Source organism: Neurospora tetrasperma (assembly GCF_000213175.1).
Source record: "Neurospora tetrasperma FGSC 2508 unplaced genomic scaffold NEUTE1scaffold_5, whole genome shotgun sequence".
Lineage (NCBI taxonomy): Eukaryota > Fungi > Ascomycota > Sordariomycetes > Sordariales > Sordariaceae > Neurospora > Neurospora tetrasperma.
In genome coordinates, this window is record NW_009799103.1 from 2,167,428 (window position 1) to 2,179,515 (window position 12,088).

Sequence of the window (12,088 nt, forward strand, 5' to 3'; positions counted from 1 at the left end):
TTGCGTTTTATTATAAGGAATAAGGTTTAGGTTAGTACCCGCTATTAGAACTAGGGTCGCCTATTTATTAAGCTATTGGATAAATAGGCTAGCCCCTTTATAGTAGAGGAGGTTTATAAGAGGGCCGTTGCCTTTACTAAAAACGTATTTTATAAAGCTTTCCCTATTTTCTATATTTCCTTCGTCTAATTATATTAGGACGGCCTCCTGGGGTAAACTACGTTTAATAAAAGTTTGGATAGGCAGGCTTAGGGTATTGTAGCGTTCTTAATTAGTTTTAGAGAGAAGGAATAGCATTTCGAATAAATTTTAAATTCGAAGTAGAATAAGAATAGTGTTTTAGAATATAGGATAAAGTGGTTGAAACTATATAGACCCGATTGGAAGCCGGTAGAGGACTTTTAGGAGAATGTTAGTAATATTTAGGACTTTTATACTAAGAATTTAATAAAATTAGGCCTGGCCCTACGAAGAAATATTGAAATAGCGGTATAAGAATATTATAATAATAGGGGGGCTATATTAGAATAATAGTAAATTATCCGTAGGAGCCTATACTTATAGTAGATTGCGAATATATTATAATGTTAGCCTGTGATGTGGTCACACTGCACGTCTCCAGTACAGAGCCATTGACGGCTCTGGTCACGTGCAGTCCCACGTGTGTGCACGCGCACGGACTGGCCCAGACTAGGCTCTCGCCCATATAGCCAGTCCTTTATATACACTTCCCTTCTCTTTCCTCGTATAATAACGCATATCCTACCTTACCCCTAACGGTGCCCTCTCGCCCTATAATAATTTATTATATTAAATTATTACGTTATATATACTTATTATTTAGTAAAGAGGAAGATTCATTATAATTATATTAATTAATTAATTAAGATTTGTATCCGTACGATTAAATTAAGACTTTTATTGCGATTCTAGAATTTGAATTAGGTAATTATTAAGCCGAGTATTGTAATTAGATAGTTCGCCCTCTCTTTTTCTCCCTTATACTTACCGGTGTATTAATTTAGCGATCAATATCCAACCCCCTAGTAATTAATAATTTTTTGGCAATTATAGTAATTAGCGCTCTTATAATAACCGATTTAACTAATTATAATTACTATTTAAATATTTTATAAGCGTTCGAGACCTTTAATAATTAAATGGTTATTATTAGCAATAGTTTAATTCACAATACCTTTGGCCTCGCTATCTTCTTTATTTTTTGTACTATATTTATAGTTTTTAACCGATTAATTTACAAAGACGTCGTTGGAATTAGAATAGAGGTATACGAGGCGGAGGAATTATTCGAAGTTTTTAAGTCCTAATTGGTATTAGCTTAGTAGGAGGTTAAATAATTTAATAGTAATATTGCTATAATTTGAATAAAAGCTTTCTTTTAAATATAAAAGGTTATTCAAAATTATAAAGTTATAATTAGGGCTATTTGTAATATTTACTCGGTTGAGGTCGGTTTATTTCGAATAGATATTGCTGCCCTAAAATTAGAAATTTTTATTTTAAGAGCTAATCCTAGAGCTATTTATTAGAAGTAGAAAGAAAAATATTAAAAGATAATTAACGATTTGCGTTAGTATTTTATTACTATTTAAATTTTGAATATTATACTTCTGGGAGACGATTCTAGTAATGAAGAACTGGAGCCCGATACTATAGTTTTTACGGACGATAGTAGTAGCTATAGGTTAGTATTACATATTATTATAATATTAGTATTTAATAGTAAAGGTATTACTATTGAGCGTTCTACTAAGTTTCGTATTTGGCGCCTCTGTATTTAGTTTGTTTGGTTGGACGACCCTTAGTTTTTTAATATTGAGCGTAAGAAATTCTGGCTTATTGCCCGTTCTATCGAAGGCGCCCTCTTCGAAATTATTAAATTTAAATTTATTAAAATCCTAGTCGAGTTCCTTACTAAATAGTTTATAGCGGAGGCCCCCTTAGTAGAACTTACTTCGAAGTACGATAATATAGATAATATCGTCTATTTTCGTTACGAATTCGAGGAGTTGAAGATAATTAAAGGTATAAAATAGTAGGAGTTTGAGGATAATTTTAGCCGCTTAATTAATTACTATAATTTTAATAACAGTATAAAGATTTATTATTTACGCTAGAATATTTTGGACTATATCCGTATTGCTATTACTTATTAAAACCCTTAATTTGCAAATAATAAGTATAATAAGTAGTTGATCTTCGTTTGTAATTTTACGAAGATTTTGGAGGATAAGGATTAGCGCAATAGAAATTCTAATTCCTACTATAAAACCGATTCTAATATTACTACTACTGGTACTTTTAGCGCCTCTATATTTGCTGGAGAGGCTATTGTTAGTTAGGCAGGCTCCGCTATAGACTTTAATATAATATTAACCTCCGACGTCTAAACCTAATTCGAGGCATCCGTTTCAACAACGGTCTATTTTAACTAATTATAAATCCGGAGTATTAGACTACTACTAAAAGCCTTCTTAAAAGCTTCAAACAATTTTTAATAGCGGTTAATCTACTACTATTCCGCCGACTTCTTCGTTAACTCGTACAACGGGCCAGTAATAATCGAAGAGTACTTAATAAATCATTGGTAGAAATTAGCAAAACCCAGGAAACGCTACAATACCCTCTTAATTTTTAGGGCCTCCCAAATTATAACGGCGGCCACCTTATTAGGATCTATTTCGAAGCCTGTCAAGGTAATAATTAGGCCTAAGTATTTCGTCCGTATAACGTAGAACTCGTACTTATCGATATTGATCTAAAGCCCTACTCGAATTATCCGCTATAAAACCTCCCTAACGTAGCCTTCGTAGTTATCCTTATTATCCGAATAAACTAAAACGTTATTAAAATAGGTAGTAGCGTATATATCGAAGATATTGTATAGTATATTATTAATATAGTTTTAAAAAGTTCCTAGGGCGCCCTATAAACTAAATAGGTAAATAATAGACTCGTAAAGGCGGAAACGGGTAATAAAGGCAGTAAACCATTTATATCTCTCCTTTACCCGAATTCTATTAAAGGCGGCAATTATATCGAATTTAATAAAATTCTTATTTAGTAAATAATATCGAAAGTCTCCTTACTCAATTGGAGTAGGTAACGCATTTTTAACGTTATATTATCAATACTATAATAATTAATATAAATACGGATACCGCCGCTGGGCTTCTTTACTAAAAAGATAGGGAACGCAGCCGCAAATTATAATAAGTAGATAAAATTCTTTTTCAAATTCTTATCGATCCACTTCTTAACAACAACGGCTTCAATCAGGAACAGACAACGCAATCACGCATTAAAAGGGGTCGCTCCCAATTAGAACTCGATTTTATAATTATATAAATAATTTGGCAGGACCTCCTTAACTAATAACAGGAAGAAGGCTACTACCTCGTTAATATATTATCGTCCCTCCAATTCCTTTAAAATAGCAATAATGTCGTCCTTTATTTTAACTAAATAATCGGCCTTATTAAGAAATTTCTTCGCATCTTCATCAAAAATCTTAATTAAGTATACGCACTAGATCGTTTCCTTATAGAATAGGGCGTCTTTATCGAAGTTTCCAATAAAGTAAATCGCTTTAACGAGGATTATAGCCTCCCTAAATTCCTTAGACAAATAAGTACCGGCCAAATTATTAATAAAATTATAGAAGAATAGGGGAAGACTTTCCTTAAATTACTATCCGTCACCCTCCATTATATTAGCAACCATCTCTTCGGTCAAATTTATATCCTAGATTTCCGCTATAGTAACTAACCTCTTAATTTCAATATAATTTATAACGTACAACTATAATTATTAGGATTCGTAAATAAAATTAAAAATAGCCGTATTAAACTCTCTAATATCATTAGATTTAATAGAAGTAGTACTATCGAAATTATAATAACGGCGGGCTTAAAGGCGCTTTATACCTACAGAAATACATTAACTATTAAAGCGGATATAGGGGTCGTAGGGTACTAGGCTCTTAATTCCAAAGAAAAGTACGGCTATACCCGTAATACCGATCTTAGACCCGGCCCTACTAATTATTAATACTTTAACGGAAGTAAAAATAGGTCGATAGCCGGCCTTAAGAATTCCTAGCGCAAGAATCGGTAGTACTAGTACTATTTAAATAGGGCTAATAATTTCGTTAACCAATATTAATTCCGGCGGCGCTAGGGCTACTTTAGCAGAGGCAGTAACTTTATTCCTCAAAAGTAATTTAAGAGCTAGGGTCAGTAAAGGAATTAGGGCAGCCCTACTATAGATAGCCACAACCGAAATTCGGTTAATAAGGGCTTTTAGGGCTATTAATTAATTTCTAAAGAAGTTAGTAAGTAAATAGCGGCCCTTATGAACGGAATTAATAAAATATATTCCGTATTAATTGTAATCGATTTCGTATTTGTAATATTATATCTACAAAAAACTTAGAATAGTTAAATAGTTCTTTAAAATATTATAGACTAAAAAAAGTAATCGTTTTATCATAGTACCCAATATAGAGCTTCGCTATTACTGCCTCGGAAATAATACTTTTAATAATTCTATTAGTAAGTATAAAATCCTTTCTTTATTTAGCGGAAGTAAAAATAAAGAAAATTATATTTAATAATAAAAGAATAATTAATAAAGGTAAATATAAAATAGCTAGTATTAATAAAAGAAATACAATAATCTTTACACAATCTAATTACAATATAAGAGGATAAGAGTATTAAATTTAGGAAAGTAGAACTATTTAATAATTATATCCTAACCTCCTCTAAACCCTTTAACTCCGGGGCATTCAAAACTCATTTCTATAATAATAATAGAAAAGGCTTTTATACACAATTAAGCACAAAGGCTAAGTATTTTCCAATTCGTTATAATATTCGCTATTAGTAGCGGTAACGGCGGGGGCTATAATAAGAGCGGCGGTAATAATAGCGGGCGTAGCTTTAGCAATGTAAATTTCCTCCCTACAATGACCCTTACCTCTACCCTTACCCTTATTCCTCTTACCCTTATTATATTAAAACCCTGAAGTATTATAATTAATAGAAGTAAAATAATTATAAATAATATTACTATTACTATTACACTAGTAATACTTACTATTACAAGTATACCAAGCAAAAACATTTTTATAAATAAAAATAATAAAATTAATAGTATTAAAGTCTATCTTATTACTACCCTAACTAACTAAGACATTATTAGTATTATAGGAATTAAAGGCACTACCTATATTAATATTAATATTACTAGAATTTCTACCGGCAGCGGGGGCGCTATTACCAAAAAAATAAATATTCATCTTATAGCAATAATCGGTATCCTCCAAATTACTAGTGATAATATAGTAAATTGCAAACCACTTCTTAAAATCGTTAGCTTCAGGAAGGTCGCAATACGTAAAAGCATTATAGAGGTATTTATTAATTTCATTACGCAAATAGTAAACCGTTATAGAATAATTAAGGCTGTAGAAATTTATTAAATTAATAAAATCCAATTCAAACTCTACGAAAAACATATTCTTTATAAAAAACTCCTCGAAACAACGGCCGGCATCCATTTTCAAATTAACATTCTAGAAACAAATAACCAAATACTTTATAAATTCAATACTAATCTTCTAATACTAAAAATCTATATCTCCTCCATTCTAAAGAATATCTAAATTATTCTAAATACCGACTAAAATTTCGGGACCTAATAATATAGTAGTACAAATAATTTTAATATCCTCATTGATATAAAAGAGGGGGTCGTACTTCTATTAGGACAAAATGTAGAAATACTATACTTTAAAAATTTCATATTTACGAGTAGTATTAAAATTCTCTTTACTGGTAAAAATCGGCGGATTCTCTACAATCTACCTCAAAAACAACATTTTACTAGTACTAATACTAGTTATTTTATTGAAACTATCAAATAAGGACTAAATATCAATACGATAAAGCTTAAGGGCGGTGTAATTTATATTAAAATTATCATATTTCTTCTAAAGGTCGCTATAACCTTCAAATTAAAATAGTCAAAATTCTTCTAATCGAAATTATCTTAAGCTTTAGTAACTACTTCGCAAACAATTTTTAGTTCATCCTCGCTACGCTCAAAGTCGATGGCAATATTCTTATAATAAATGAAATCGTTATAGCGAAGGCGACCGAGCGGAACAATAATCGAATAGAAGGCAAGGTCTTAAACAAGAATATTAATTACATTAAAATAAATGCGAGGGACAACTTTCTTCTCCTCGTTATTACTAATACCGATAAAAAAATCATTAATTATTAATAAAAGAAGAAGTTCAACGAACACGGCTTAATAAATAGCAACGTCGGTAATATTAACAACTTCGTTAAATACCTTATAAATATTGTTTAAATTAAACAGCATACTCCTAGGAGGAGCACCGAAGTTAATAAAATTGTTAATACTACTAATAGAAGAGAAGGACGTATAATTACTACTCTCGTTATAAAATATAAGAAAAGTAATTGTGCAAAGCGGTCTTTTATCCTCTAAATAAAGAGTACCTGCCCTTATTTACTAAATAAAGGGAGCGAGATTGTAACTATAATTATTATAACTATAATTATCAATATTCGGGGTACTGGACTCGGCGGCTCGGCGAGCGAGGCGATTCCTACACGCGCGCAGACTAATAATCAATCGCGCAATAAAAGAAATAGGTTTGCGCTATAAATATAATAATTAAAAAGTGCAATTAACTATTACGGGCAAAGGGTAGATAGTAGATATAATTATATGTAATTGTACAAAGGAGAAAGGAAGAGAAGTGCAGCCGGGTACCCGGAAGACTAGCCTTATAAGGGCGGCCGCCAGCGGGTCTACGAACCCGCGGCAGGCAGCGCTCCGGCCAGTTAGTTGCCGGCAATGCGCCGGCAACAATAACAGCGACAGCAGTCTTAGAAGCTACTATACGCTGGCACCAAGCACAAGGCACATAGGCTAGCCCTGTGATAATACCTTTATCCTCCGCTAAGGGACTAGTAGGAACCCCATTTTAGGGTAATTAATAGTTTAATTAAAAATACTCTATTAGAATATAGGGAAGTTGTATAAGAGACGGAAGTTTCTATTCGAGTAAGAGGAGATTTATAATATTATAGTAATTTAAGAGCTAGGTAGAAATTTTAACAGGGATATTTACCGTCCTAAGGGCGGGAGGTATTTCGGGGTCGATTATTTAAAAAAAGGGAAGGGTAATAATATACATAAATAAGTAGTAGAATTTAAGGAACTCTAATTTTTAAGCCGGAAGGAATTAGTTTATAATAATATTTAAACATTTAAGGGATTTAACGATCGTTTATTCTATTTATTCCCCTATCCTAATATTAAGAATACTAGAATATTAGTAGGGGTTTTTACTCTTCGAATTCTTTAAAATTAGGCCCCTAATAGGCAATTAAATTATTACTATTAAGGACTTTAATTTTTATTATCTTAATTGGGATTTAGAGAATAGGATTAGTATAGGGGTTATATACTTCTTTATATAAATATAATGCTAGAAGTTTAATTTACTTCCCCATTGTAGTAAGTTAATAAAGTTTAGTAATATAATATAAGGAGAGAGAAATAAAATAATCGATTATATATAACTATTACTTAGGCTTAAGGTCGAATATTAGGGAGTATAGCGGTACGAATAAACCGGTTTGGACTATTACCCTTAAGAAATTTAAATCTAAATAAAAAGAAAGAATAGGAGGATAAACAAAGAAGGAGGCTATAGTTAGAATTTTATAAATATAGTAAAAGTAAAGGAGGTAGTAGAAAAACGGATTTCGGTCCCAGAAAGGATTAATATAATAGAAAATTTCGAATAAGGATTTCGTAGGTTCGATTGAGAATTTACTAGTATTACGGAAGAATTCGTCCTACATTAGAAGAAAGGTCGAGGGAGGAGAGTAAATTAGTGGATATTAGAATATAAGATAGTTATAAGAGAAGTATAGTAGAAGTATTAAATATAATTTAAATATTAGATATTATTAAAGAGAAAGCCTACGTGCACCCACCCCAAACCTTCCTATACCCAGTTTCCCTAAAAAAGTGGATCTGATAGCGAGATGACACCTGATATTGAAATCCTCGTTTTTACCTGTAAAATTTCGTCTTTCTAATACACACAACATCGACTCTAACTTGGTTATTTCTTTTACGCTTTTTTATATAGTTATTTACACTTATTTTATACCGTAAATTATTATATATTGTAATTACGCTATAATATAATATAATACCTTCAACGTACGTAATTTCGTTTAAATTAATTAATTTCAATTGTTTGTAATCCCCTTTAATTGTATTTAATAATAATCGATATATATATCTTCTACCGATGCTCCTCTATTTGTATAACTTTGCTGTTGCGATTTAATTACTTTGTTTGTTACCTTTGTAAGCGATGCTTTATTTAATTGCGATACTGAATGTGCTGTGCCGGCTAACGACCCAATCCTCGCCCTCCTTCCTTAAAACTCCTTTAATAATATATATTATACTATTATTAATATATACCGTTGCTACCGCTTTAGTATTTTGATAAAATATATTAATTATTTCCCTAAGATTTTCAAAGTATAGTAAGTAGGTATAAGGATTCCCTAGCGTATAGTATTCTATTGTAATTATATTTAGCTATCGAAATAAGCGCCTTCGAATCCTTATAAGAAACGATGTATAATAACTAAGAAGTTCGCGCCTAATTATTCCTTCCGTATTATCGTTTAATCTTTTAAAAGATATAATTATAATTATACTATATGAGCGAAGGACTATATATATAAAGGTTATCCTCTATTGCGCTACTTGGGCGGCTATTTAATATTTTGTACTAGGTTGTTAACCGACGAGGAGGTAGGCTATATTAATGGTCTTCTTATATAATAGGAGTTGATTATATATACTATTTATACGATGGTTAAAGCTAAACTTCTATACTATTACCTTATATATAAAGACCTAAATAATACTTAATAACGGTTATATAGGAAAGAAAGAGGGGGGTATTAAAATACTTAGGTATTTATTCGTTTATTTGAAACCTACGAGCTTATTGTAATTAAGTATATAGAGTTCGATTATTATAATGAGGGAGATAGCGATAGGGAGAATAATGAGGATGAAGAACCTAGTGTATTACGCTATAGCTTCTAATTTATAAGGAAGTAATAGAGATTATAGAAGCGATATTTATATGATTTATTATTTAATACTATAAATAAGATTAATTGGTATTATATACTAATTGTATAGGATATTATACTTACTTCTATAAAATCGTTAATATAAGTCTTTTAAGCCGTATTTAATAATAAGAGAGACGAAGGGTTTAGCTGGTTGATTGAGTATATTAAAAAGATTACCGACGAGTTTAATATCCCCGTACTAATTATAATTATTACCAACGGTAACGCCTAATTTATTAGAATTATTAATCGAATACTCCTAATTACTTAATATTAATAATATATATAATATATTAATTGTTATATTGTTAAATACTTTAAAGACGATTGGGAATATATAGTACAAAATAGTAATAATTTTGTTAGGTAATTCGAGGAGGAGTAAAATAGTAATAAAGATTCTTTTAAGTTTTTGATTAGTTCTACTAGTAATTAAGTAGCGGTATAATAATTATACTAAAAGGCTATAGATTAATATAATAAAGATAATATTGATCGAATCCGCCGTATGTATAAGAAGGTTAAGATAATTACTAGAATATAGGCTAATTTAAGTCCACTTCCTAAGAGGGTTATTAATATTAGGGTAGGGTTCTTTTATATATAGTAGTATATAATCTATACCCTATCGATATTGGAGTTTAAAGGTACTTTATTGTTCCTATATTATTAATTTAAGGAAGTATAGGAAATTATTATTAAAGAGATTATAACCGATTTACTCCTTTATAAAATAGAGTAGGCGGAGTACTATATCAAAAATTACTTTAATTGTACGTAAAGAATTATATTACCGAATAGATTTAATAATAGTTCGTTTAAATTATATAGTTTATCCGTTCGTAGCGGTTTAATAAATTTGCACTAGGTATATACTTAATATATTAACCGCCGTTATATCTATTTTGAAGAGATTATTGCCTCTTCGTTTTTACGAGTATGTATAGATTAGAATGGGCGTCCTTAGGTAGATAATACCCCCTTTAATATTATTACTTAGGTATATAAATTATTTAATTATTAATATTACTAGCTTTAAACTGATTAACCGAGTACGAAGCTTCCTAATATTAATTATAAACCTTATATAAGGTAGTTTAGATTCTAATATAGATTACCCTATACCTATAAAATAGAGGCTAAAAAGGAAGAAGGTAAGTTGGTCTTAGTTATTAAAGCCGATTATTACCCAATTTAGTATTTTACTCAACGATATATAAGTAACTATACTAACCCTCCCGGTCCTTCCCTATATTAATTACTATACTAGGATGTAATAGATAAGTATTTACAATTTCGTCTAGTTGCCTAGGGTATGCTAAAGGGTCGACCTCCTAAGTAGGGCGGTCTATTTAGCGACGAAGCTATTCTACCCGGTGGGTTACCCGCTTAAGTAGCCGCCCGAATAACCTAGGGTAGGAAGGTTAAATCTATAGCCCCCCGAGGTAAATTTAAACATACAGCTCCTATACGAGCTTTAGTACGTTATAATTATTTATAATACGAGTTAGGGGATAATATTGAAGAGATGGATAATTGTAATATTTAGAGTGAAGTTTGTAGTTGTATTATAGTTAATAATAATAAGGACGAGGATAAAGAGTTGGGTCGATATTAGGAAGAGAGGGAACGGGAGGTATAGCGGTGAGAGGAGGTTAGTAGGGAGGAGGCTATGGAGTTATTATTAACTACCTTATGTAATGAGCTTTCTAAATTGTTAAATGTTAGTATTTAGATAGTAGAATGTAATAAGTTTAATACTATACAGATATTACGAGATTTGAGTTATGGGGAGTTGGTCAGATTATGGTGATTCATATGGGGGGGGGGGGGTAATCCAGATGTTGTGACACATGTAAAACGGTCAGAAATACCGCTAAAACTCGATAATTTATATAATAGCTAATATTGGGTAAAACTGGGTATGGGAAGGTTTGGGGTGGGTGCACGTAGGCTTTTTCTTATTAAATTAGAGGGAGTTTGTTGAAACAATAATTCAAAGGAAGAGGATTATTTTGAAAGTATAGTAGGCTACGTAGTACGAAAGCGTTGCCGAAGCTTTAAAGAACCCGAATTAACTCTAACCTTTAGAGAAATAGGCCCGGACCTAAAGTTATTACTTAATAGATTTACCTAAATTATTAACCCTCCGAACTAGCGAAGGGGTAATAGAAATTAAAAATTACAATAGTAAGGCTGAAATTTTTACTAATCGTTTCTTCCTTAGAGTAAATATTCTAATAGAGTATTTACCGGACAGGATTAAATTAATAAATAGTATTAATTTAATAATTAATAGCGAATTAGTTATTAAAGGGGATGTTTAGGATATTTTCTCCTAAATAACGCTTAATAAAGTCCTGGGCGTCGATTAATATTTAAATAGATTTTTAGAATTGTATAGACAATTATTCCGGTAGGCCATAATATACTCAATAACCGCTAGCCTCCGGCTCGGGTATTTCCCGTAGTAGTTTAAGGATATAAAAGTAGTTGTCCTTAAGAAGCTTGGAAACAGCGCTATTTAGTAAAAATTAATAGGTATATAGAAACCTATATTGTTATTTAGTAATATTAGAAAGATCCTTAAAGCTTTTGTAGTTAAGAGATTTATATAGGTAATTAAAGAATTCAATTTTCTGCCGGAAGGCTAGATAGGTAATTAAGTAAGCTGTTTAACGGAATTTATAGTCCGGGTAATTAATAATACAGTTTATATAGTATAGAAACTCGGGATTGTAATATCCCTTATACTCCTCGATCTAAAGGGTGTATTTAATAGGGTTAATTATAGGTAGCTTTTATAAATTTAATAAAAAATATAATTCTTAACGTAGATTATTAAATAG

At 30.9% G+C, this 12,088-nt stretch overlaps 1 protein-coding gene across 1 annotated transcript; it reads left to right on the plus strand.

Annotated features, from left to right (window-relative positions):
- Positions 1-11,365: 11,365 nt before the first annotated feature.
- Positions 11,366-11,566, plus strand: NEUTE1DRAFT_47595 (uncharacterized protein; the record flags this gene model as incomplete). Its single annotated transcript, XM_009854491.1, has 1 exon — positions 11,366-11,566. A coding segment is annotated over one exon (201 nt), but the record flags the coding sequence as incomplete, so codon positions are not given.
- Positions 11,567-12,088: the final 522 nt, after the last annotated feature.